At 38.3% G+C, this 27720-nt stretch overlaps 1 protein-coding gene and 2 long non-coding RNA genes across 3 annotated transcripts; all 3 read left to right on the forward strand.

Moving 5' to 3' along the window:
- Positions 1-3922: 3922 nt before the first annotated feature.
- On the forward strand, positions 3923-27167 carry LOC117377317 (serine protease inhibitor Kazal-type 2-like). Its single transcript, XM_055224678.1, has 4 exons — positions 3923-4028; positions 20740-20807; positions 24027-24136; positions 27033-27167. The coding sequence occupies exons 1-4, from the start codon at positions 3923-3925 to the stop codon at positions 27079-27081; spliced, it is 333 nt and encodes a 110-aa protein (XP_055080653.1). The 3' UTR covers positions 27082-27167.
- Positions 13444-14160, forward strand: LOC129456603 (uncharacterized). Its single transcript, XR_008648864.1, has 2 exons — positions 13444-13854; positions 14014-14160. It is a non-coding gene; the product is annotated as an uncharacterized LOC129456603 (long non-coding RNA).
- LOC129456601 (uncharacterized) lies at positions 14925-16634 on the forward strand. The gene is made up of 3 exons (XR_008648862.1): positions 14925-15102; positions 15283-15370; positions 16605-16634. It is a non-coding gene; the product is annotated as an uncharacterized LOC129456601 (long non-coding RNA).
- Positions 27168-27720: the final 553 nt, after the last annotated feature.

A 27720-nucleotide genomic window follows, 5' to 3' on the forward strand; every position in this document is an offset into this window, starting at 1 on the left:
TCAGGAGTGGGGAGGGTCATTGTTGTTTAGATTGTATTAACAGCACGTTGTTAGGACAGCATGGTGGTACACACATGAGATTTTGGAGCCAAAAAGACTGAAAAGTTGTGAGATGAATCAAAAATGCTATAGGATCAGAACTATGGCCATTGTGTATGTTTAGTTAAGCATTTTGCATTTCCAAAATACATTCTCCTTTGATTTACCAGTCTTTGTAGATGAAGATTTCATTTTCAAATGGAAAGAAGTCTGTATTATAAAAGCTCACCTTGTTCGAATCCAGTGGTGGTGATCCAGGACAGAAACTAATGTCCATCCATGTTCTTCTTTGAAAGATCCATGCATCAGGACAGAAACCAAAAGGAAGACAAAATTCCATCTTCACTGTGTTCTGGACGACCACTCGTGGATCCCACTCTGAGCCCTAAATCTGCAATATCCAGACAGCTGGTTTAGTTTGTGAAAGTGTACTTTATTATAAAGACCTGTACCTATAGCATTTACTGATACTGATATTTTAAATGATGTGCTTGGGATAAAATTGAGAAAATGTGATGTGCTTTAACTTGCAGAAGTAAGGCCGATACACAATCTTGTGTTCATGACATCAATCATGTCATAAACACATGACTAGCATTGGTCTAGCATTTTTTCAAAAATAAACATTTCTAAGCCGTTTATTATGCAAATTCTTTGTGAAAAGCCCTTGCTAAAAGGCTTAGGCTTTTTGGATATATATGTATCTTGTTTTGTACGTGTAATTTGTTTTGTGCATGGATAAGTTTTATGTACACATAACTTGTTTTGTGTATACACAAAACCAGTTACGTGTTTTGTGTACACGTAACTGGTTTTGTGTATGTGTAACTGGTTTTGTGTATGTGTAACTGGATTTGTGTGCATTACCTGTTTTGTGCCTGTGTAACTAGTTTTATATTATTAGTAAAATATTACTCAAGTAGGAGTAAAAGTAACACAGTTGGTTTGAACTGGTAAGGTATTAGACAAAAATGTTACATCAAGAAGACTAGGTAGATCTGGAAACTTTTTAGAGTTTTTAACCATTATAGTTGTTTTTCCCTCACCATTTATTCACCCAGAGTTGTAGTTGGACTGATTTGCGCATGTTTGAGCAATCTTTAATCACTTATTTTCAAGACGCCATACTGCCAGTCTAATTCCCTCTTCACTGCCACTGGTACATGGCCACTACTCTGTACTTTGTTTTCTAATTTTATTTTCTTAATCGGTGATATGTGTAGAATTCAACAGTGTCACGTAGTAATTTTGGTACATATAAAGACTAAAAATTTGCTACTTGCTGGCAGCTATCCATCGGAGGTACTGATAACTTCATGGGCCTTGTGATGATGTTTACGGTGACATGAGCTCACTTTGAGCGCCGCAGTTTTCCAACACGTAAATCAGTGGACTTGTTTCTTTTATTTCAGATGAATATTGCGATTTAAAATGCGCAAATGATAATAATGATCCATGAGTGTCATAGATTATACAACCCCAATTCCAATGAAGTTGGGACACTGTATAAAATACAAAAAAAACAAAACAAAAAAAAACAGAATACGATGATTTACAAAACCTTTTCAATCTATATTGAACTGAATAAACTACAAAGACACAATATTTAATGTTCAAACTGATAAACTTTATTGTTTTTATGCAAATATTCACTTTTCAATTTGACACCTGCAACACATTCCAATAAAGCTGGGACAGAGGCAACAAAAGAATGGAAAAGTTGATAAATGCTTAAAATGCACCTGTTTGGAACATTCCACAGGTGAACAGGTTAATTGGAAACAGGTCAGTGTCATGATTGGGTATAAAAGGAGCATCCCCAAAGGGCTCAGTCATTCACAAACAAGGATGGGGTGAGGTTCACCACTTTGAACAACTGGGTGAGCAAATAGTCCAACAGTCTAAGAACGTTTCTCAGCGTACAATTGCAATGAATTTAGGGATTTAATCATCTAGGGTCTATAATCATCAAAAGATTCAGAGAATCTGGAGAAATCTCTTCATGTAAGCGGCAAGGCCGGAAACCAACATTGAATGCCTGTGACCTTCGACCCCTCAGGCGCTACTGTATTAAAAACAGACATGAATGTGTAAAGGATATTACCACATGGGCTCAGGAACACTTCAGAAAACCATTGTCACTTAACACAGTTCATTGCTACATCTCCAAGTGCAAGTTAAAACTGTACCATGCAAAGCGAAAGCCATATATCAACAACACCCAGAAACACCACCGGCTTTTCTGGGCCCGAGCTCATCTGAGATAGACAGACGCAAAGTGGAAAAAGTGTGCTGTGGTCTGACAAGTCCATGTTTCAAAACGTTTTTGTAAATCATGGACGTCGTGTCCTGGGGGCCAAAGAGGAAAAGGACCATCCGGATTGTTATCAGCGCAAAGTTCAAAAGTCAGCATCTGTGATGGTCTGGGGATGTGTTAGTGCCCATGGCATGTGTAACTTGCCCATCTGTGAAGGCTCCATTAATACTGAAAGGTACATACAGGTTATGGAGCAACATATGCTGCCATCCATGCAACGGCTTTTTCAGGGACGTCCCTACTTATTTCAGCAAGACAATGCCAAACCACATTCTGTATTTGTTAGAACAGCGTGGTTTTGTAGTAAAAAAGTACAGGTACTAGACTGGCCTGCCTACAGTCCACACCCGTCTCCTATTGAAAATGTGTGGCGCATTATGAAGTGCAAAATACAACAATGGAGACCCCAGACTGCTGAGCAACTGAAGTTGTACATTCAGCAAGAATGGTGAAAAAAAGGATTCCTCCCGCAAAGCTTCAACAATTAGTGTCCTAAGTTCCCAAACTCTTAATGATTGTTGTTAAAAGTAAAGGTGATGTAACACAGTGGTAAACATGACCCTATCCCAGCTTTATTGGAATGTGTTGCAGACATCAAATTGAAAATGAGTGAATATTTGCATAAAAACATTAAAGTTTATTACTTTGACCATTAAATATCATGTCTTTGCAGTTTATTCAGTTCAGTATAGGTTGAAAAGGATTTGCAAATCATTGTATTCTGTATTTTTTTTTAAAGTTTTACACAGCGTCCCAACTTTATTGGAATTGGGGTTGTAACTACAGAGCACACACAAGCACAAAAGGTCTTCTTTAAAGCTGAGGGGGCCTATTTCACATTTCCCAGACCTGGAACACTGTCCTGGAAAACTCTTAAAATTGCTCAAATACAGTGGCACCATTTTTAAAGTATATCTTCCAAATTATCTCATGGACCAGCTCCATGCCTCGTGTCTCCCTTCTGCACATGAGATTGTGCAATAAACACTATCATTTTTTTTTTTTTTAACTGCATGTTGAAGTGCCTGTATCAGGTTTTCAGGTTTTTCTTATTATTACGCCACTTAGTAGTTTCTGTGTTAAATACTGATCATAGTTTTACATCAGTTAAGTGACAGTGTGTGGAAAAAAGTTAAAAATATCTCTACCTAAGTCATCAACATGGAAGATTACATCCAAAATGCAGGGACAATTGTTTAAGCTTTCACAGTAGTCTAACCATAACTACTGTGCAATGGAGACAAGTTTAGGCTTTTGTTTACAGTAAGGTTCCTTGGTAACAGCTATAGAATTACCTCTACTTATGTCATATCTTCTTCTCTTGCCGAACCAGGAAGTCAGATTGTACACTTCAAAGGGAAGATTTTTAGATCTTAAATATAATGATGTTTTAGTGACTGAATTAATCTAAACTGTCACATGTACTAAAACTGTTGATGAGGAAAAAGTTGTATTTTATATAGCATCATTTGTCATTAGTTTGAACATATATAGAATATTTCTTCTGTATTGTGTTTTGTGTGCTGGCTGCAGGGCACAAGCTGTGTAAATCTGTCTAACCTTGAAATGAGTAAAGAGCCTGAGAAAGTTCCACCTGCTCAGACTCTGCAGACACATCCAGTCGTCATGATGAAGCTGACCGTGCTGCTGTGTGCTGCTCTGCTCCTCACTGGTATGTCCACTCATTTACACAAAAACTACACACTTAAACTGACAACAGTCCCAGTTTTGGGGTTGTTTCATTTTACCACTACCACTTTGCCATTAAATATCCAAAAGGTAAATGCAGAAATGTTGAACCTGATGATTTCAATTAGTGACTAGACCAGGGGTCTGCAACGACTCTATAAAGACTCTTTAAAGCCTCTAGTGTGGCTTTGATTGTGCACTTTGATTGAGAAAAATACATCTTATTTATACATTTGTAGTTGACATTGTTTGTAGCATAGAGTATTCTATTGAAATTATATTTATGTAGTATATTTATTTACTATTTGTCTGAGCAAATCCTCTGCATAAACTCAGAAAGAATAATAATTTTGTAGAGTAAATATTACGCATGTCAAAATGCAGGAAATTGCATTTAAATCCACAGACCCCCTAAAAACATTTCAAATATGTCCACAAAGCCCACATAAATACAAATTGTTTTATATACTTGTTGTGGGGGAGCATGGGTGACATAGGTTTGTGGGCAGAGCCTTGCACAGACTCTTACAGCTAACCTCAAACATGTTTCGAATCGGGCTTGGGAGAGAAAATTGCAAAATTACTGAAACATGCATGGATGACATCTATAATCTCTTCAGGAATGTTTTTGATAATGGAACATTATAACATGGTAAGTTTATATATATATATATATATATATATATATATATATATATATATATATATATATATATATATATATATATATATATATATATATATATATATATATATGTGTGTGTGTGTGTGTGTGTGTGTGTGTGTGTGTGGGGGGGGGGTGTACTTGTTTTTTGACACATATGGGGACATGCGCCTGTTTGCACACAGACATGTGGGGACCCAAAACCCTATGGGGACCTCAGTTGAGGTCCCCACAGGCACAATGCATTTAATAGGCTGGAAACAGCCTGAAGATGATCAGGAACTGTTTTTCTCAGAAGACCCCAGAGGGCCCAAAACCTGATTTAGTGTGAGTGCATGCGAAACTAGTGGACACACTCAGGTACTGCAGCCCCCATAAGGCACCCTGTTCTGGTTGTGTGTATCCCCAAGTCCCCACTCGGCAGCGACTCCTAAAGGATGCTGTTGGTACTACAGTTGCATTCTATTTATATTGTATTTATATTCTTTTTTTTCTTAGTTTTTCCAATAAATAGATTTATAAATGATAAACAATTCAAAACATTTAAAAATATATTTTTCATTTATTATTTATATTTATATATGATATTTTATTGTAAATGCAAATGCAAGAAAGTACTTTGCAACTTGAACACTTGTGTCACCACAAACATTAGACCTGCATCTACAAATTTAAACATTTTTCATTTAATTGACTTTAAACTTCGACATGAATATACTGAAGTAACTTTACCATTATTTATTCTGTTCATTTGCTGCACTGTTCATAACTTAGCCATATTATTATTGCGTACAATAAATATACGTAGGCCACTTTATTGTTATTTATTCTAACTATGTTGATTGTTGCACTGAATCCATCATAGTAACTTATTGTATATAAGAGGGTGGGGTATAATGAGCTCCATTCACTCAGAAGCTGAATGACACAAAATGATGCAGACTGTGCAGCTATTATAGAGACAGCAGGTTAAGACCTTTATGTGTGGTGTACACAAACATATGTGTAAAAGTAAGCACTGGTATTGCAGAGCTAGTACTAACCTAATCTAAAAGTCAAAATTAAATTAAATTAAGATAAGATATGCCTTTATTAGTCCCACAGTGGAGAAATTCCAAAAGGACATTATTATACTGTAGAACGTATGCGTCAAAAAAGACAACCAAGACAAACAGAAAATATGTAATTATTAAAACAGTAAGTTTTTGAGTTAGTGTTAATCTGCAAACATCACAAACTATGAAAGAACAGGTTTGTTTTAGTGACTTGTAATACGTGTGTTAGCAAAAAATGAACTTTGGGCTTAGAAGATCGGGTTCAGCTCAGAGGAAAAGGAGACAGTACTCAATGATGAGGAAAACTGCTGCAGGATGTGGTGCCAATATACCATATATTGTGACAAAAGTATGAAACCCCAATATTTACAATATTTACAAAGTGCACTGTTTAAGTTGACATTTTTGGCTTAAAAGAGTCCACAGTTCAACCATAGTCCGCTGTAAAAATCCATGTCACGCTACAGACTTGAAGGTATTTTTTGAAGCTAGTTGGTAACATTCCTCGACACGAGACCGCAGATCTTTGAGGTACTGGGTGTGTGTGGTTGAGGTCTTCTCCCGGACAGGCAGACCAAATGCCAGATCTACGGGTAGACGGGTTGATCTTCCGAAGAGAAGTTCATAGAGTGGGAATCCTGTGACCTCATTGCGTGTACAATTGTACGCATGTACAAGGCGTTTCACATATTCTCGCCATTTACTTTTCTGCTTGTGCTCAAGGGTGCCCAACATGTTTAACAAGGTCCGGTTAAATTGCTCCACTGGGTTACCTCGTGGATGATAAGCAGTAGTATGAGTTTATCTTCATCCCAGTCACCATGCAGAACTCTTTGATCAACTTGGACTTGAAGTTTGGTCCTTGATCTGTGTGTAGGCGCTCAGGGATACCGAAGTTGAAAATGAAATAATTCATCAAGGATGTGGCCACAGTCTTCGCCTTTTGGTTTGGAGTAAGGATAGCGAACGCAAACTTCGTAAAATGGTCTGTGAGTGCCAGAATGTCTTTTGTGTTGCTGCTGTCAGGTTCTAGCGAAAGGAAGTCCATGCACAGTAGCTCCAGGGGTCGAGATGTTTTGATGTTGACCAAAGGGGCAGCATGCTCTGGCATGGCCTTTCGCCTCACACACCGATCACAGGTGTGGATCTTCTTTTCCACGTCAGAGGACATCCTTGGCCAGAAGAACCGCTGGCGTACCAAGTCCAGAGTTCTCTCTATCCCCATATGGCCCATATCGTTGTGAAGACTAGTGAGTATCAAAGGCCACAACTCAGAAGGCAAGACGAGCTGAAAAGTGTGTCTGTCTTCTTGTCGTCTTCTGTAGAGGATTCCATCTCTTAACTCCAGTTTGTTCAGTTCTCTCAAGAGTAGACGGAGTTCTGGAAGCTCATGTCTGATGGCAGGGACCACTTTCTTGCCTATCACCAGCTGATGGACTACTTCACGGATAGCAGGGTCTGCAAATTGCTGCTCTCTCAGATCAAATAGAGAGAGTGCTGGAAGGACTGGGAGTCCATGCTTGTCTTCGGAGCAATAGCTTTCTGGAAGGCCATTGACATGGATGGAGAGAGATTCAGCAAGAGTGATGGAGACTGGGGCAGAACTTTTAGCCAGGGAGTTCTCACAGATGGCATTGACAATGTCGCCCGAGAGCTCCTCTGCATCATCCGCCACACGCTCTTTCAAGAACTGCTGGATGAGACCATGTTCTTTGGCAGAGAGCTCATCTTCTGGACGTGACAAATGTGGGCATCTGGTTAGGGCATCAGCGTCGTAGTTCTGTCGACCGGCACGATATTGGAGCTTAAAGGAGTAGGTTGAGAGAGTGGCTAGCCACCTCTGGCTAGTGGCATCTAACTTTGCCGAGGTGAGTATGTATGTCAGTGGGTTACTGTCAGTTACTACAGTAAAGTTGGCTCCATATAAGTAATCATGAAACTCGTCAGTCACACTTCACTTCAACGCCAAGAACTCTCGTTTATGGGCCGCATACCGTGACTCACTGGTGGACAATCCTCGGCTGGCATAGGCAATGACACGTAATCGTCCCTCCTGTTCTTCATACAAGGCTCCGTGACCCGTGGTGCTGGCATCAGTGTGCAGAATGTATGGCTGCTTGGGGTTGGCAAATCCAAGAAAAAGGGATGTTGTTAATTTGTCGATCAACTGTTCAAATGCCCTTTGACATTCTGGCGTCCATCTGTTGCCAAAAGACTGGTTAGTATCAAAGTATTGTACTTGCGTCTTCTTTACTTTGGCCGATTTGTGAGCTGGTGGGTACCCTCTAGTGAGATCGTTTAGTGGTTTGGTGAGAGACGAATAGTCTTTTATGAAGCGTCGATAGTAGCCAGAGAAACCTAGAAAAGATCTCAACTCCTTGAGATTTGTCGGAACTGGCCAGGATTTTAATGCCTCAATTTTCTCTTGGTCTGTCTCCACCCCGTGCTCTGACACCACATGGCCAAGATACTTCACTGATGTCTGGCAAAACTGACATTTCTTCGGCAAGAGTTTCAGTCCGTACTCCTTCAAGTGACCAAGAACATGCAGCAATCTCTTTTCATGCTCCTCCAATGTATCAGAGAAAATGATTATATCATCCAGAAAAACAAGTGCCTCCTTCAGGTGTACACCCTTGAATTCCCAAAACCCTAATGGGGTGACGGATGCAGTTTTTTCCTTGTCCTTTTCTCTCATGGCTATTTGATAATATCCGGATTTCAAGTCCAAAACAGTGAACCATTTAGAACCCATCAAGGCTGAGAAGGATTCTTCCAGATTAGGGAGAGCATAGGCGTCCTTCACTGTCTGCAGATTGAGCTTCCTGTAATCTACGCACAGACGGACATCTCCATTTTTCTTTCGAACAACAAGGATTGGAGAAGAGAAAGACTGAGATTCTCGGATCACACCAGTTCCAAGAAGGTCACGGAGGTGCTGGCGAACTGCTTCAATGTCCTGTGGGTGGATGGGTCGAGCTCGGTGTTTGAAGGGGGTTTCATCATGCAATTTGATGTGGTGCTAGACTTTGTCGGTGCAGCCAAACTCTAAATTGTGCTGTGAGAATACCTCAGGCATACAGTTCAGTTTGGATGTGATGCACTCTCTCCATTCTACTGGCAAGGGAGAATTTCCAAAGGTGAATTTGATGGAGGATTCTTTGGGGGCAGCAGAATGAGTGTCTACTTGCTGGGATAGAATGCTGGCAGGCTCCCCGATATGGCCAATCACTGTTTGAGGGAGAATCAGCATGTTTTGCTCAGACTCATTTTTAACTATAACTGGGACTTTGTAAGGAGCATGACTCATGAGATGAGATGAGACGGCTTTGAATGCATAACCCACCAGGTAAAGGTGGTGCTCAACAAGCACATACTGTGCAGCAGAGGGGGTCTTGAGATCAACAGACCAAACCACTGGAGTATATGTGAAAAACACCAGAGCCGAGCTAGAAAACATTACCATGTGTAGAAGTGTTTGGTGTAGATCATGGGTCTCTAACCTTTTGTCCTGGAGAGGTACTTTTGCAAAGTAAATGATAGTGAGCTTCTACTTTTAGTGACGAAAACTAATTAAGCCAGTGAAATTTACAGTAGCCTAAAGGTCGGAACACACGAGCGGATTTAAAAATTTTGTAATTGTAAAACATGTTAAAATATGGGCCATCCTAATTATATTTGTCTCAGTCACATGAAGGACAGAGACACCACACACTTGTGACTCGGGATAGAGTTAGACTTAGACAAACTTTATTGATCCAAAAGGGAAATGATTTGGATACAGTCGCTCACTCATCACAATATAATATAATAACAGAGAGTAACAAAAATAGATGGTGTAGCAAAAAGAGCAAGAGACAGGTGTCAAATGAGACATAATTATAAAAATAAATGTATATGTACAAGTCAAAATAAAATAGAAAAATAAGTAATAAACTATAAAATCACAGCTATAAACAAGAGACAAGAATGACAGTGCAAATACTATGCTGACTGACAGGGCAGGTTCCATTACTTAAGATTGAGTTGTTGTACAGTTGTAGGGAGTATTATCTGTTACATAAAGGTGAGCTGTTGTACAGTTGTAGGGAGTATTATAGTATGAATGTAGTCCTGTATCTCACTGTTTGAGCGGAGATTAGATTTCTAAAGTGTGTATATTCTCTTGTGTTTGTTTTCATTCTGACTCTTCATTTCACATGTGAAACTTGCTCCTCTGCTGGACAAATCTGAGACACAAATGTGTGGTGTCTCTGTCCTTCAAGACTAATAATCAGCACAAACTCTCCTTATGTCGGTAGCTGCACTGTTTTTTTTTTTTTTTTTTACATATTAAAAATCCCAGAAGATTTTAAATTCTCTGGTGTGTCTTAAGAACATTTTACATTTATTATTGCAAAAAAATTGACATTTAATGGTACAGTATATTTTCATTGGTATGGATAAATGTATGTTGGAACCTAATATTGGATTTCAGATTCTTTTGGGGAGCTACACTGAAGGTACTGGTAAGCTACAGGTTGAAGATCTCTGGTGTAGATTGTTAGCATTAGCCATTAGCATACATGTTATTACTCATCAAGATCAACCAATATACAACAATTTGTCTGCACTGTTAGCACACACACAAAACATTTTTTATTTGATGCTATAATCAAATTGATATTTCTTCCAATTCCCAGGCTATAGATGTTCTAAACGTACAACTCCTAGAAGGGTCTATGTTCTCCACAGTTTAGCTTCCTGCTTCTGAAGAGTGCAGACGCAAACCTTGCTTGCTCCTGCTGCTTCCTCCTTACTTTGCTTTTTTAATTATTTTACCTCTTCCAGTGCTGGAGATTTGTTTAGTTATGATTTTCTTTGAAGTAAATCAAGACTTTTAAACCATTTTTACATTTTTTATATATAATGTGGGGAAGCTGGCCCGAAGTGATCAAATAGGAGGCAAACTCAAAAGAAGTCCCGTTACACAAAATGTATTGTCAGCATAGTGGTCCCCCGTGAACACAAAAAATAATACATATTTACAAAAAATAATGGTGCTCAACGAAAACTAAGCAACAGAACTTAAAAAACTAAGGAAAAAGCCATGTGTGCCCTGGCTACACTGATGTCTCTCATCTGTCTAATTAGCCCTGCTCAAATACTCCCCTGCACCGGAAGCTCCTCCCCCGGTTTACTCCATCTTTTCTCCAGGTGCTGTGGGTGTAACATTTGCAGTTTCTTCAATATAAAACCATCTCTCAGGCCCAAGTCCCTTAACTAAAGTGTTTAACAAAAGAAACTATAAACACTTATATCATTGAACAAAAATACCTAAAACATTAACACAAAGAAATAAACAAACTTAAACCAGTTTTCCCCTCCACATGGTCCGCCCCACGACCACACCCATGTCTATAAAATGGCTGACATAGGCCACGCCCCCTCTTTGTTTGGACCATGTGGAGATGCAGGTAAGTGGCTTGCTGTATTGAACTGAACTGACACATTTAACTAAATAAAATGTTTAAACTCACTAGTGTGTGGTGATTTAACTGACTAAACAAAACAAACCCGGGATAGTTCTATTTAGTTTAGTATTGAAAAGTTATTGAAAATGAACAGACATGTGCACAAACCAAATGATAGTACTATTAAAAAGGGACAAAGGCCCACTTTGTCACATATAATAATAATAATAATTACCCAGAAGTAAACATGTAAATCAACACAAATATAATATTAAAAATCAGGTTTATTGTTTTAATTGATGGACTGTACACACAAACCTGAATATTTGTCCTCATAAAGTCTATCCTTACGACGTTCACCAACATTACAACATGGCCGTCCGAATCGTCATACACACAAACCTGAATATTTGTCCTCATAAAGTCCATCCTTACAACATTCATGACCCTACAACATGGCCGCCTGAGTCGTCATACACACAAACCTGAATATTTGTCCTCATAAAGTCTGAATATTTGTGTCCACTGGGGTCCACAGCACTTTGAGGGCCCATTGCGGGCTAGGATTGGCCCCCCTGCCCAGTACAGACTGGGTTATAATAGTGATTGTGTGTCCCTTTTCTGTTTTTGGGTCTTGGGCTGTAGAGGTAGACCCTGTAGGAAGTGGATATATGTTTGTCACACAGGGATGGGTCAAGATGGCGTGGGTTGGAGGGAGGGGCCCAATGCCAAACTTGCACCGGGGCCTTGTACAACTACGCTACACCACTGTCTCTAAACCTCTAAATGAACTAATGTCTAAGCAGAACAAACAATATGGCACCTGGTCTTATTCTGAAGCACAGTTTCTGACATTTTAGATCCTCACTATGATCAAGTCTAAATAAGTGATGACTAACACATCATATAATATATTTCAAATTTATGAATAGATCAATTTCATTATATATATATATATATATATATATATATATATATATATATATAAACATTAGATTTATTTTTGTTCTATTTTTCCTTCAAAGACAATGATGCATTTAATGCAGAAATGTGTGTCATGATATAAAATATAACCTATGATTTAAACATGAGCTATTTTCTAAAACCTAGAAATTTATCTATCAACATTAGCTATGTATTGCTATGTCATTTAATTACATCTTATTTTGTGTAATGTGTTCTGCTAGAGAGTTTATGCAGATTAAAAACAATATTTTTTGCAAATATGCATTCTCAGTTTTCCATAATTTTCTCACCATTGTTTCTAATGAGAGCAGGGCCAGCTCAACTTGCCTTAGTGCCACTTTTATAGATAATTTGTATTTTTATTATATTTTAAAATAAATTGTACTCAAACTGTTCATATATTTTTATAACTTGCAAAAGGCATGAAACAAATGTTTTGTTCCAAATATTAAGATTTTAAAAAAATATTATTTTTGCAATAGGACAAATTTTTTTCCCCCTAATGTTTTTATTTATGTATTTATTTATTTATTTATTCCAATTTGCATAAACTTTTTTGACATAGTTTAAAGATAAATTATTTTCCTTCTATAATCTCCCTCTTCAATAAATTGTTTTGCTAACCGGCTAACCGGCTAACAGGCTAACCCTGTAGCCTGCAGTGTGCGCGCGCAGGTTGCTCTCCAAGTTGACTTCGCACGTGGCAGACAGACAGCAGAGGAACAGTAAAACTGGACAAATGGGTAAGTGTTCAACATTTTATAACCTACAATTAGTAATTATGTGTCGTGTGTCAATGTTTTTGAGAGTTTAGCACGCATTTTTTTCAATAAATGTACTTTTTTTATTATATATCTTTTTTAACCATAGAATTTATTGGTAGGAGGGCAACTTTAAAAAGATTACAAGATAGACTGCTGAGGTCTTTACTGCTTTTACTACTGAGACTACTTTAATTAATGAATTTTCAGGTGAAAGTGAAAAGACTAAAAATGGGTAGCAGGTAGCGTTAGCTGAGCATGAACACGCACATGTGGCCTTCCTGAATTTTCTTGAAATAGCAAATAAATTACAATTATTGTTCTGCACAGTTTTATAAAAGTTATCTAGTGGCTCTGTTTTGTGCATATTACATTTGATAATGGTAGTGGTATTAATTTTTCCCCCAGTACATGGTGAAATGATCATTTAGTAATCCTTTAATGGTCACATGTTGGTAGAGTATTTAAATGAAGGGAGATGAGAAAAAAAGAGCTATTGTACAAGTTTATTTAATGCAAAGTAGTAATCATGTTTAGACACCACAGGTGTATAAACTGAAGCCATTATAGTTAATTTAATTTTATCGAGGCCTTGAGCAGCCTTAAGTTCATGTGCAGACACGTGAAACTTTTTTGAGTCCCATACATTTAGACATGTTTGAGCATCTGAAGTGGTGCCAGGAAGAGCTTTTGAGGCTTTGGGAATCGTTTTGATATACTTTTACAGTTAAGCATGATGCTTCATGAAGCATCATTTCTTACACATGAGTTCTTGTCAAACAAATATCTGCAGCATTTTAGGTATAGTGTATAACTTACAGCAAGCCATGTACCACAATAACATTAACTTTTCTTTCCAGTGATAATGTCTGAGCCAAAAGAACTGGAGCAGAAAGATGGGAAATCTGAGGTAAGATGTGTTAAGTCTTCAAAAACATTTAATCTTGTGGTAAAGCGGACTGTATTTTTGTTTATCGGAATAAATTGGTTAAATGTAAAGCTTTAATTTACTCATACTCATAAAACATTCAGCAGCAAACACGATGAAGACATATTTTTCTCTTTTTAGTCACAAATTAGATATTTGCAACGTCTCCACAAATTAAGACGGCATCATATAGAGTGTGAGAACCGGCACATGCATTGGCTCACCAAATCAGCACATGATGAGAAAGAGAGAACTTTGCACTTGCAGACTTGGCTCCAGACTGTGCCGGTTAGTCGTCAACCCTTTGTGTGGTACGAGTAATCTGACTAATCTGATCTGATAATCAGTTTTGTATCTGATAATCTGATTATCAGATACAAAACTGACTTTGCCAACTATACTTTTACTTTATGGGTAATTCAGGTGTTAAAATACTGTAATGTTTTAGTGTTTATAGTGATAGATTTGTCAATGGAGGTAATTTGGTGCCAATGAGGGTAGTAGTAGGTCTAGTAGGAGGAGGAGCAGTAGTAGTAAGAGGAGGAGGACATTTGGTGCCCAAGAGGGGAGTAGTAGTAGTACCCCAACCCTTTATGTGGTACGACTAAAGAAGTCATGCTCAACCTTGTAATTGCTTTTAGAGTTCAGCGGTGTTACTGTGATGTTTTTGTTGTTTACTCAACTTTAAATTAAATTTGTGTATTTGTTTGTGTTCTTAGAAAGAAAACCAAAGATTCTGTGAAGACAGTTCTGTGGGTGTCCCTGAGCTCACACGGACTGACAGTGTCCTAGTATGTATCCTAATCTGATTATCAGCAATCATTCTATCATTTAAAACTCTTTGACAAATCTTTCTGCCAAGTCAGTTTAAGTGTCTAAAGTCTGAAATGGGGTTACTCTCACTTTCATCTTTTCTAGACCAGGTTTAGGTTGTATTTAGTCCTATCTTAGGCCTGTATTAGTCCAGGCTTGGATCTACTTCTGTTTGTGAAAACATATTTCCACTTTTGGCTTTACCTCTTCTTTCAGCTTGACCAGCAAAAATGTGAAAATCTGACCAGCTCTGGAAGTGAGGACGAATATGTCCCTGACAAGAGAGACACAACAGACTCAGATAGTGAGCCACAACCAAAAACAACCAAAGAGAGAACACGGACTGGACCAAAAAGGAATAAGAAAAGGGTCATTAGAGCAAAAACCTCAACACACAAGACATTGGACACTTCTGAAGTAAGTGTTATAATATAAATATTGAGCTATAATTAGTCCTGGTTTAGGCCAAGATTAGTCCTGGTTTAGACCAGGTTTAGGTCGTATTTAGTCCTATCTTAGGCCTGTATTTGTCCTGCCTTAGATCTACTTCTGTTTGTGAAAACACATTTCCACTTTTGGCTTTACCTCTTCTTTCAGCTTGACCAGCAAAAATGTGAAAATCTGACCAGCTCTGGAAGTGAGGACGAATATGTCCCTGACAAGAGAGACGTCACAGACACAGATGGTGAGCCACAACCAAAGAGAACACTGACTGGACCAAAACGGAAGAAGGGAAAGGAATCAGACACACTTTTATTTCCAAACACATCTGAAGTTAGTGTAATGACATTGGAGAAAAAAAAGATGGTGGTAGAATATACAACAAGAAGTTCCATTGCTCCTATTGCTCAAAATCTGTCTTCAAAATGGCCCGTCATTTAAAGTCAGTGCATAAAGATGTACTCGAAGTACAAAAAGCCTACTCGAGTCCTAAAGGCTCCAAAGAACGAAAAATGCTGCTGTCTTTGCTTTTAAATAAAGGCAATAGGGCCCACAATAACATAGTAATAAAGGGTGGCAAAGGCACTGTCATACCATGAAGACAGCCCAGTCTTCCTGCTAAAGATTTTGTCCACTGTATCAATTGTGAGGGGTACTATAAAAGACAGACTTTATGGAGACACATGAAGAGATGCTACTTGAGCCAAAAAGTGCAAGGATTTAAAAAAGGAATGCGAGAGTTCAAGCTCTTTGTAAATATGCAGAGCCTATTCCGGATAGTGTCAGTCAGCCATTTTGGAATATGGTACAGGACATGCGTGATGATCCAATTACTAACATTGTCAAAAAAGAAAGAAATTGTGAAGTTTGGAGAGCATCTTTTTAATAAACATGGACATGACAAAACAAAGCATGAATACATTCGACAAAAGATGCGTGAGGCAGGAAGGTTAGTTCTTCAAGGCCAAAAAGAAGGCAACTTAAAGACCATGTCTGATTTTTTTGTTCCAGCAAATTTTAGAAATGTAATTAAAGTTGTTAAAAATATGGCAGGGATAAATGATGAAACAAGCACATTCAAGACACCATCATTGGCTGGTTATTGTTCTGGTCAGATGCTGGTGGACACTACCTTACATCTGCCTGAAGGGAGGAGCCAACTACAATGAAATTACTATGAACTATAAACAAATAGGTGTGGTAGTTTCATAGTATTTTCATTGTAGTTGGCTCCCCTTTCAGGCAGATATAAGGTAGTGTTCACCAGCATCTGACCAGAACTGAAGAAGCAGCTGGGATGAGCTGAGAAACATATTCGACTAAATAAACTTTTGTCCAGTTGACAAATTGAATTTCTCCTTTGCCATGGATTTTTGCCATTCTACCTGGACGACTGAGGGATTTTACATACATTTCTAAAAACTAATTAATGTTCCATTTGTTACCTGATAGAACATGTTCTTGTTTTTTGTTTTAAGAAAAAATAATTGAAGACAGTGATGCCACAGACAGTGAAAATGAGGACTGCCTCTCATGCCTCTTAAGATTCTGGGGTGTCGTCATCTAATTCTTCAGGCTGGTATAATCTGTCATTATTCCAATCCAATTAAGAAAAGTAGTCAACTGGACAGCTTCCTAAACAACTGACACATTTTGATTTTCAACAAAAATTACTCAAGATCGTTGTCGATGATTACCCTTGAAGCCTTTTGTATATAAAAATCTCCAGGTAGTTGAACCTGACAATGTGACAGGAAGTGGCAGTTCTTTGGTAATACTTATTATAATTATTAGTGTATTAAACTATACACAGATGTTAAAATGAAACAAATGTAGATCTATATCTTAAATTTTGTTCATTGTAAACCGCAGTATTGATGGAGAAGGGTTTCGTAATAGAAATTGGAAAAGTGAATTCCTATTCAAAACTGCAGAACTGATAAGCCCTTCAACATGCATCAACCCAAATCCAACTGAGTAAACTAATGATGAGCAAACACCGTTAGAACAAGGTTAAAAGCTCAGGAAAATGGATTTTGCAGAATAGGTCTCCTTTAAAGTCTTTGCATGTTTTTTCCTACTGCACAAATTATTTGTCTAATAACACCAGTCTCTGGGATAGTGATTTGGGTTTTTATCTAAATTGTGGGGAATCAATGAGTCTGTAGGAGACAAAGACTGAGAGTGTAGGGAGGTAGATGTGGGACAGAAGGAGAGAATGAATTTACAAAAAATATCTGGATTGATTTTGTGATTCTAAACCAAATTATTGTGCCCATAGAGAACACGCAAAAGAAGCCCAAAATTGTTTCAGAAAATGGCACAGACCAGTCGGGAGGAAGCATGGATCCTGAGGTGTCTTCTAAATCTCCAGGTATTTGTACAAAGGGGGAAGAAGGTGATTAGGGGTAGAATAGACAAAAAACAAAGAAAAATGATAAAATATTTGCTTTTTATTCCCATAGAATCATCCCAAATGATATCCACAGATGCATCACAAATTGAAAAAGGCCAAGGTGAGTGCTGATGTGTTGCATAGGTTTATAGGAACACGTAGTTTGAAGGGATCTTGGGTGAAATATGTTGTAGCTGCACTACTTTGAATCTGTTGTTCATGACAGAGGCTGATTCACTCATGTTAATGTTAGAAACACCTGAAACTAACTTCAGTTTGTGATTTCATTCTTTTTACCGTCAACTATGCACACTGTTTTTAGGAGCATTTATCTTATTTATCACTAGTCTCTCTTGCTTAAAAACATTAAATATTAGTTTTATTGTTTGTGCTGATGGGACAGACGAACGCTGTGGTGAGCCCGGTTAAAACTCAAATGAAGAGTCAGGAAGTGATGAGTTGGTTTAATGATGACAGAATCACTGAACAGTTTGCAGCCTCTAGACATTGATGGTAAGATGAATGTATTGCTGGTGTGTGGTTCTAAACAGCACAAAATAAAAATGCTTATTAATAACTATACAATAACATTATCTGTACACAAAAAAGGGGTAAATTACAACACACTAACTCATTACTCTACAGAATATAGAGAGCACAATGGTGCTAGCGCCTCATTAAAGAAAAGGACACGTGATAGATGCACCAATTAATGGATTAAACGGCTCAAATTTAACATTTACATGCATTGCAAACTCTACTACAGAGTGCAACTTGAGAGTGGGATGCTTTATAGATTTATTATCTGTTCTTGCATCTGCACCTCAGATTTTTGGTGATTGTACTTTTTTCCTGTAGGGAACATTTGAAGCTTTAATAAATTTAAATTAGCATAGGCTGTGTAAATGTCTTCAGTAAAACACTGGGCCACCAAATTTAAGTTTAAAAGTATTCTATCTTTTTGTCGTTCTGTTTGCAAAATGTATTAGCATTTTTTTATTTGTAAATTTATATTTATATATTGATAATTGTATCTTTTTTTTTTCTTTTTTTTTTAAGCCTCAAAAGGACAGAAGAGGAAATGGACAGCTGAAGAGGTGGAAGCTGTGGAAAAAACGCTTCTGAATTCAATCCTGACTGGTAGAGTACCTGGTAAAGCACTGTGCCTGGAATGCATCGAGGCCTCTCCAGAAGCCCTGTCAGGACGCTCTTGGAAAGGAATCAAATTCTATATAAAAAATCGTATAGATTCAGCCAAAAGAGAAAGCTTTAAAAGAAAGTAGTCAGCTTTGTAACTCATTTGTACGACAGAGTATAAGGGTCACTTAGGGTCACACTCAAAAAATAATGCGGGCGCTACGAGAATAAAAGTCGTAATATTACAAGAATAAAGTCATATTTTTATGAGAGTACAGTCTGCTGTGCGTGAATGAGTGACCAGTGCGTTATGGAGAATTTGGAGCATTTTGTTCAGATACTCAACTGGGGTTTATGCACGATGAAATACTGTGTCTTTTATCCCACCATCACCACAGTATCATCAGTATAAGTACTTTGAAGGGACACTGCAAGCATTTGAGTTTGTTTAGTCAGAGGAACTACACAGATTTGGAAGAAATTGCTATATCTGAACAAAATGCTCCTAATTCTTCATAACGCACTGATCACTCATTCACGCACAAAAACTCAAATGCTTGCAGTGTCCCTTCAAAGTACTTATACTGATGATAGTGTGGTGATGGTGGGCTAGACACAGTATTTCATCGTGCATAAACCCCAGTTGAAAGTTTATCTGAACAAAATGCTCCAAATTCTCCATAATGCACTGGTCACTCATTCATGCACAGCAGCCTGTTCTCTCATAAAAATACCACTTTTATTCTTGTAATATTACAACTTTTATTCTTGTAATATTACGACTTTTTTTCTCGTAGTGCCCACATATATATATTTTTTTTAAGTGACCCTTATACTCCGTCGTAAATTTTGACTTTAATATTGACAAAAACGTTCTGTCAAAATAAGTTTTGCTGACATTTGTTGTAATTGTTCACATTAAACCAGTTCTGTCATGTTCAGTCATTGTATTTTTTTAATGCAGATAATATCCTGTCTTAAAGAAAACCCACTAATGTGAAAAGTAGCCCACCCCATTCATTTACCCCAGTCTCCCCTAAATAATAAATGGGGTCACTTATGCACATTTGTGAATAAAGGTTTTGAATAGTTTTCAGATTTAAATAATTCCTGAAATGGAAACCCCAATTAATGCCAAAATACTTGTAGCTTAATTAATGTGCTTTTTGACTCACTTCAGTCATTAAGCTGCAGAAAGTCACTTCTCCAATCAACACTGAGCTTTTGTCAGTCCCGTAAAGTTCTGTCTTTGAACATGTGTAAATCCTGGTACAAAAATAATCCAGTCTCTGAAAGTCTGTAGCTGACGTCATTGGTTTAATTGAAAAATGATTGCCACATTGGATTTACATGCAGTTCTAAACTTCTAATGTGGCCAATATATGTATCATTTTCTATGTATTAGTCTTTCATCACTGAAGAGCATTTACATCTAATCTTTTATTAGGATATATTGTCCTAATTTGTCAGATTTCAACTTAAACTGTTGCAATTTTGAATGATGCAAATGTCATAAGTCAATATTCATGGTAAAATATAGCCAAAAAGGGGAAAAAATAAAAATAAATAATATTGCCATCTGGTGGTTGTACCCAGTACTACATAATTGGCGCGACCCCATAAGTCACCAAAAACCAGAAAAATCTCAAACAAGAAAACAATGGACATTTTGGTTCACTTTTTTTTCCTGGGCCAAGAAAAAATATTAAAAAATTTGAGTGTGGTTTTGGTGACTCCAAGTCCCTCAGAAAGGTAGGGTCCCCATATATCACAGTACTGCATGAGGTCCCCATATGTCATGAAAAACGTGTAGGGGTGTGTGTGTGTGGGGGTGTGGGGGGGGGTGTGTGTGTGTGTGTGTGTGGGTGTGTGTGGGGGGTGTGTATATATGTATATATATATATATATATATATATATATATATATATATATATATATAAAAAAAACAATACTCCCTCTTTAATTATAGAGATTTAAAAATGCCCTCAAAAAGTTACTCTAAATGGACTTTGAGTCCTTTGAACTCAAAATAACACCCCAAAGATCTAAAAACTACCTGTTTTTTGTTTTTTTTCATGTAGTTTTTGCAGCTGAAGAGGATGTCTACAGCAAAACTGGAGATGGAGTAATACTAGCTCAACCACGTGAGGTAAAGTTACACAAAGTCTGCTATGCCTATGATAACGTATGGGTTTTATTTTCAAGTCTGCAGCGCCCTCTACAGGTACAGTTTAGAAACTGGCAACCCAATGTAATGCACTCATTCAGCTTTCTGAGTGTTCTTTACAAAGTTTGATTTCTCTATTTACTATTGTGAACTTAAGGTGGGTAAGAGTAAAAGTAGCGTTACTTCAAAGTAATATTACTCAAGTAGAAATATAAACATAAATGTTCATTGAACATTTATGTTTATGTTGACAATGGCCAATGCCATGGTCAAAATAAAGCTTTTGTCACTTACTACATTCTAGACTTACTCATAATGGGAAAAGTAACCAAAACCTTTATTCAAGTAAGAGTACTGTTACTTCAGTAAAAATATTACTCAAGTAGGAGTAAAAGTATGCTGCAAAAAAAGTACTCTGAAAAGTACGATTTATTTAAGTAAATGTAACTGAGTAAATGTAGCTGAGTACTACTCTGCTTAAAACATAATATCTATAATACATTTTTCCAAATTGACTTTATACACACAAAATCTGTGATGCTCATATTTATTTTGTCTAAAAATACATGGCATTTTAAAGAGTGTTCCTTTATCAGAAATACATAAAAATACAAAATCTTTGAAAAATGTGACTCATTTTATAAGTTTACAAACCCTCAGAGTGTTTGCTCAGGCTTGGAGGGGCTCCAGACTAATCCTGCTGTGATCCAGGATGCTGGGGTAAAGACAGAAAGAGATAGTGGCAGAAGTAAAGGGCCCATATTACGCTATTTTATCCATGTCATAATGTTGTTTCTTCATCCAAAAACATACCTGAAATTGTGTTTCATTTCATTTTTAATTCACACATGTTGAATACACAAACCCTGCATATTTAGGCTGAGTTCTTCTCTTTGTTCACACTTTGTTCCATTTTGTGATATCATGTAGGACAGGGGTGTCAAACTCAATTTCACTGAGGGCCACATCAGCAAAATGGTTTGTCTCAAATTTGCAAAGATATAAAAAAATATGTCTGTGTAACTGCGTAACTCCTGATAAACTGACATTTTAAGACAGTCATACATTTAAAATCACCTTGTCGCGGGCAACATAAAATGACACGGTGGGCCGCATTTGGCCCCCAGGCCTTGAGTTTAACACATGTGATGTAGGACATGCTCCACTGTGTTTTTAAACTCCATACACCTTCACTAGAATCTTTTGGATGATTTCAGTCATGGAATTTCCAATCTCTCTACTGAGCTAAAGGCAAAAGGAGCTGTTAACTTGAAAACTACCACTATATGACATCACAAGGTGAAACAGCATTTTGAGCATTGGAAATATAGACAAACCAATAATAAAGGTTTACTCAGACGAATGAAACAAAACAAAACCCCAGGTGTTTTTTGAGCAATTAACAATCTAACATAGCTAAAAGTTCACATTAGTCAATTTTGCCTAATATAAGACCTTGGCCAAATGGTGCTCTCTTTTACAGACCATTCAGAAAAAGGCCAAAACTAACCCTCATATCTTTGTGTATTGTCGTGTGTAAGCCTGTCACAATAATAACTATATCCACTTATTGTTCAATACATGACAGATGGAACAATTCATATTTGGTCCATATTTACCGTGAGCACTTTTTATTTGTACTAGTGTGGAACCTTTTGTTATTTCTATGTGCTACAATACGGATTAAATAAATAAATTGTATGACTCGCGAGAGATGGGTCTTTCAGCTCCCAGAATCCGAATCTTTGAATCCGAAATGACCAAAGCTCAGATTTGTTTAAAATGGCTCAGACTGAGAGTGAGAGTGTGTTTACCCTTTGAAATGATGCATAACCTAAATAAAACGTTGCATTACAACAATAATAATTAAGAAAGTAATTGTTATTACAATGTCGCATATATTTTTTGTGCACAAAGCTCTAACTCATAGTGCCTGTGCTGCTTCTGCACTGATTCTTGTTTTGGTTCAGCTTTAATCAATATAACACGCGTAATAATTAAAAGATTTGTCTCTTTTTAAAAATGAGACCTGGTTCCAGCTGTTCATGTTAAGGAATGGCATGATCGGCACTATGACTTGCTATACATAAAAAAATCTACTAAAGTGTACATGTAATCTGCTTCAGGATTTCTGAATCAGTGGCACAAATTACTCAATACAAATTCTGATACCACAATTAAAAACATTGTATTTAGAATAGAATGTGATTCCATCCATCCATTTTCTTCCATTTATCCGGGGCCGGGTCACTGGGGCAGCAGTCTAAACAGGGACACCCAGACTTCCTTCACCCCAGACACGTCCTCTAGCTCCACCGGTGGGACCCCAAGGCTTTCCCAGGCGAGCCGAGAGACACAGTCCCTCCAGCGTGTGCTGGGTCTTCCCCAGGGCCACCTCCCGGTGGAACATGCCCGGAACACCTCCCTAGAGAGGCGTCCAGGAGGCATCCTGAGCAGATGCCCAAGCCACCTCAATTGGTTCCTCTCGACGTGTAGGAGCAGCAGCTCTACTCTGAGTTCCCCCCGTGTGACCGAGCTCCTCACTCTATCCCTAAGGGTGCGTCCGGCCACCCTACTGAGGAAGCCCATTTCGGCTGCTTGTATCTGTGATCTTGTCCTTTCGGTCATTACCCAGAGCTCATGACCATAGGTGAGGGTAGGAGCGTAGATTGACCGGTAAATCGGTCAATCGGTCCTTCCGGCTCAGCTCCTTCTTTACCACAACGGATCGATACAGCAACCGCATCACTGCGGACGCTGCACCGATCCGCCTGTCAATCTCACGCTCCTTCCTTCCCTCACTCGTGAACAAGACCCCGAGATACTTGAACTCCTTCACTTGAGGCAGAGACTCACCACCCACCCAGAGAGGTGGGTAGAATGTGATTTTCAGCATTAAATCGTAGGACTTTCTTTCATATTACCATGTAGCCTTATATATGTATATGTGTAATCTCTCAAAATTCCAGGTTGGTTCCATAGTGGTTCATGGGTGTATACTAGTCTATGTGTCTTATACTTGTTCTGATACAGCTCAAGATTATTCTAAAGCAGGAAAGGTTCATTTCTGTCCTGTCAATGTGACTTTTTAAAAATACTGATAATTGTTCAAAGGAGTATCTAGTTTTAGTATTGATTATTATCTGATTTTCAATACTTTTGTGTGTAGTGTTGTGTGTGTCAACCTCTCTCTTGTTGCAGCCCCAGTGCAGCAGGTTCGAGACAGGAAGTTGCACTAAAGAGTATGACCCAGTATGTGGCTCTGACGGGCACACATACAGCACCGAGTGTCTGCTGTGCCAGTACAACAGGTGGGTATCATTCTAACTATGACCACAAGAAGGAGCAGGAGTCTACAGCTACCATGAAAACGTACCTTTTCTTTAGTCTATCATTTTTTGATTTATTTAGTTTCCCCATAGGAACAATAACCTTAATGTTTCAGACAGTATAGGCAGAGATGGGTAGTTCTTAATTACATTTACTCAGTTACATTTACTTTTCAGAGTACTTTTCTAGCAGCAAACTTTTATTCTTACTTGAGTTTTTGTTTTGTTTTTTTCATTTAAGTAACAGTACTATTACTTGAATAAACGTGTTGGTTTCTCTTCAAACTATAAGCCAGTCTACAAGTGACAAAAGCTTTATGTTGACAGTCTGAAATGACCTGAACATTTGAGTTTCTTGCACTACACAATCAATTTACACTGCCTGGCCAAAAAAAAGTTGCCACCAAAAAAAGGCCACACACTCTAATATTTTGTTACACCGCCTTTAGCTTTAGCTTTGATTACAGCAAGCATTCGCCGTGGCATTGTTTTGATAAGCTTCTGCAGTGTCACAAGATTTATTTCCATCCAGCGTTGCATAAATTTTTCACCAAGATCTTGCATTGATGATGGTCGAGTCTGATGCTGCACAAAGCCTTCTCCAGCACATCCCAAAGATTCTCAATGGGGTTAAGGTCTGGACTCTGTGGTGGACAATCCATGTGTGAAAATGATGTCTCATGCTCCTGAACCACTCTGTCACAATTTGAGCCCGATGAATCCTGGCATTGTCACCTTGGAATATGCCCATGCCATCAGGGAAGAAAAAATCCATAAATGGAATAACCTGGTCATTCAGTATATTCGGGTGTCAGCTGACCTCATTCTTTGAGCACAGACTGATACTGAACCTAGACCTGACCAACTGCACCAACCCGTACCTATTTGCTTATTTAAATCCAGGTGGCAACTTTTTCTTTGGCCAGGCAGTGTAGTTTGTTTCATTTTTATCTATATCATTTGAGGATTTTGTGCATTATTTAATGTTTTGTCCTTCCAGTCACATTAAAATCAAATTAATAAATCACACGTTGAGATTTAGGTAGACTTTATTGATCCTGAAGGAAGTTCATGTTCCACTGCACTTCTCAGTCGCCTTTGTGCCTCAGTCAAAGGTCTAAGTGTGTCTTAACAAGAGAAATGAATAGAGAATAGCTGTTTGTGTGTTTGTGGCCAACATCCAGTAACCATCCAATCTGTGTGACCCCCAGGTCTATGCATACGTACGTGTGCCTGTTTAGGAGTGTGCGTTTATGACTGTGTAGTACCCATACCCATGTGTGTATGTCTGTTTGTCTTTTGTATATTTATGGAAAATTGCAGTGTAGGAGCATGGTTGACGTAGACTTGTAGGCTGAGCATTGAACAGAATCTTACAGCTAAGACGGTTCAAATAGGCCCGGGAGAAATCACAAGAATATTCAACCATGGATAACTAATAAAACCACTTCAGGCATTACAACATGGTTGAAAGCTATAAAAAGACAATCTTGCATAATACCCCCTCTTTAAGGTATATTTGAGCAATAACAATAATTAAATAATCAATAGCTATATAGATCAGTTTAATACTATACTGAGAAACATTCCAGCCAAAACAATAACATCTTTATGGAGACAAGCAAGCTGTTAAGGAAGCACACATTACTTTGGTAACATTCACCTGGTCTTCATTTACAATAGTATGTTTGTTTTCTTTCAGGAAAACCTTATCAGTGAGATGTATTTACATGTTCATGCTGTTAGCTGCAAGTCATCCTAAGAACTGTCATCGGTCTTGGTGATGTGCAGGTTGCTCAGAATGACCATGCCTCCTGTTGCCCAGTGATCCTTGTAGATAATCCTTGTAGAAAGGTGTCCCATGTGTGTGAAAGGTGGAGCACTTCTTGATCACAGATGATGATGTCTGTGCTGTTCATGATATGACTATTTCTCTACAGTGACCGCCCTCTCTGGTTCCAGAAGTAGATTTTGTATTTATTTTTCTCATAGAATTTTCAAAAAAATTTAAATATTAAGAGTTCAAACGCATTGTGGAGGCTAACCAGCTACGTGGTAACCAATATCCATAATGTGAGTCCAAAAAGCACATTTAAAACGAAAGATTCTGTGAAATGTTTTAATAAATTAGCAGTTTATGTAAGTTTCTGAAACAGATTTTGAATAAAATATCTCGAGTGAGTTACCACATAGCTGATTAGCTCTTAGCAAGTCTGCAAACTTTAAATATATATATTTTTGGGAAAATCTATGGGAAAAATGAATGAGAACTTTACTGTCAGAAGTGGGGGGTAGGTGGTCACTGTTGAGCTGCACACTTGATCAGATAATTGCAAAAGGAAGCTAGTGGAGCACAGACACCATCAGCCATGATGAGGGGAGCATTTCTCCTTTCACACACCTGAGACACCTTTCTCCAAGGACCACCTGGTGAAAAGAGGCATGGAAGTAACAATAGCTGATACGTGCTGTGACCACCAACACCAGTGACAGTTCTGGAGATGCCTCGCAGTTAGCAGCCCAAATATGTCAACAACAGAAATTCATCTCATTATTAAAGCTGTCTGCCTAAAAAACACTCCTAATGTTTTAAAATAGGAACTACTACAATCACAACTGATTCTGGGTTGCCAGTGCCTTAACCTGCAGATAGAGGACACATACAAGTTTTTCTTATTCTCAGTATATGAACATGCATCATGTGAAAGCTCAGAACCTCCGGAATTCATTGAGCTGCAGAAGCTACACTAGTGCTGAGTGACTGCAGGTGCTGAGGTTTAGGGAGTGAGTATTCAGATAAGAGGTTTAAACAGAGAAATGTGCCCGTAGTAGGCTATGCTGTTTATTTTTCATCTAAAGACATTTTTCTTCTTTCCAGAAAACATAAACAGCAGGTGAAGGTGGTGAGACATGGCCCGTGTGTGTGATAGGGCCCATGCTTGCGACAGGGACCATGCATCTGACAGGAGCCTCTCCCTCAGGACTGACAGAGATGTCAGTCTGAACTATTAAAACTCTGCATCCATATGTGCATTTGTGTATCATTATTACTTACTCTTCATAAACAAACAATAGGCCTAAGTCTGCAGAGGCAGCAGCCTGCAGGCTTGGGGCTTAAAATAAGCTCAGTTTAGGCCTACACCATATTATACATTCTCTTAGCAAATCATTTTTGAAGTGGTCGGTTTTGGTGATGGCTTATTGATGAATGAAAGAACATTAGGGGACTGTTTGGTTGGATGTTCACCGCGCGTCCAGTGGTCCTCTTGAGGTTAGACAGTGCCTGTGTATTTAGCCTACATCCTACAGAACACCCCCGTGTAAATGTGAATCTGTGGCAGCCTACAGAAGCTCAGTAGTAGTATCCAGCAGTCTGTAGCGTGCAGAGCAGTGTGATGGTGCTGCGTAACCTACGTCGAGAGGCGGTGAGGTGCTGATGCTCTGAGCCAGATGTGCCGCTGTCATCGCCGCACCTGGAGCACACACATCCAGATGCGCCCTGCCGATGTGCCGAGGAGCAAGGACCACACCGAGGACACACTCTGCCACAGACAGGTGCTGCGGTA

Source organism: Periophthalmus magnuspinnatus, chromosome 10 (assembly GCF_009829125.3).
Source record: "Periophthalmus magnuspinnatus isolate fPerMag1 chromosome 10, fPerMag1.2.pri, whole genome shotgun sequence".
Taxonomy (NCBI): Eukaryota; Metazoa; Chordata; class Actinopteri; order Gobiiformes; family Gobiidae; genus Periophthalmus; species Periophthalmus magnuspinnatus.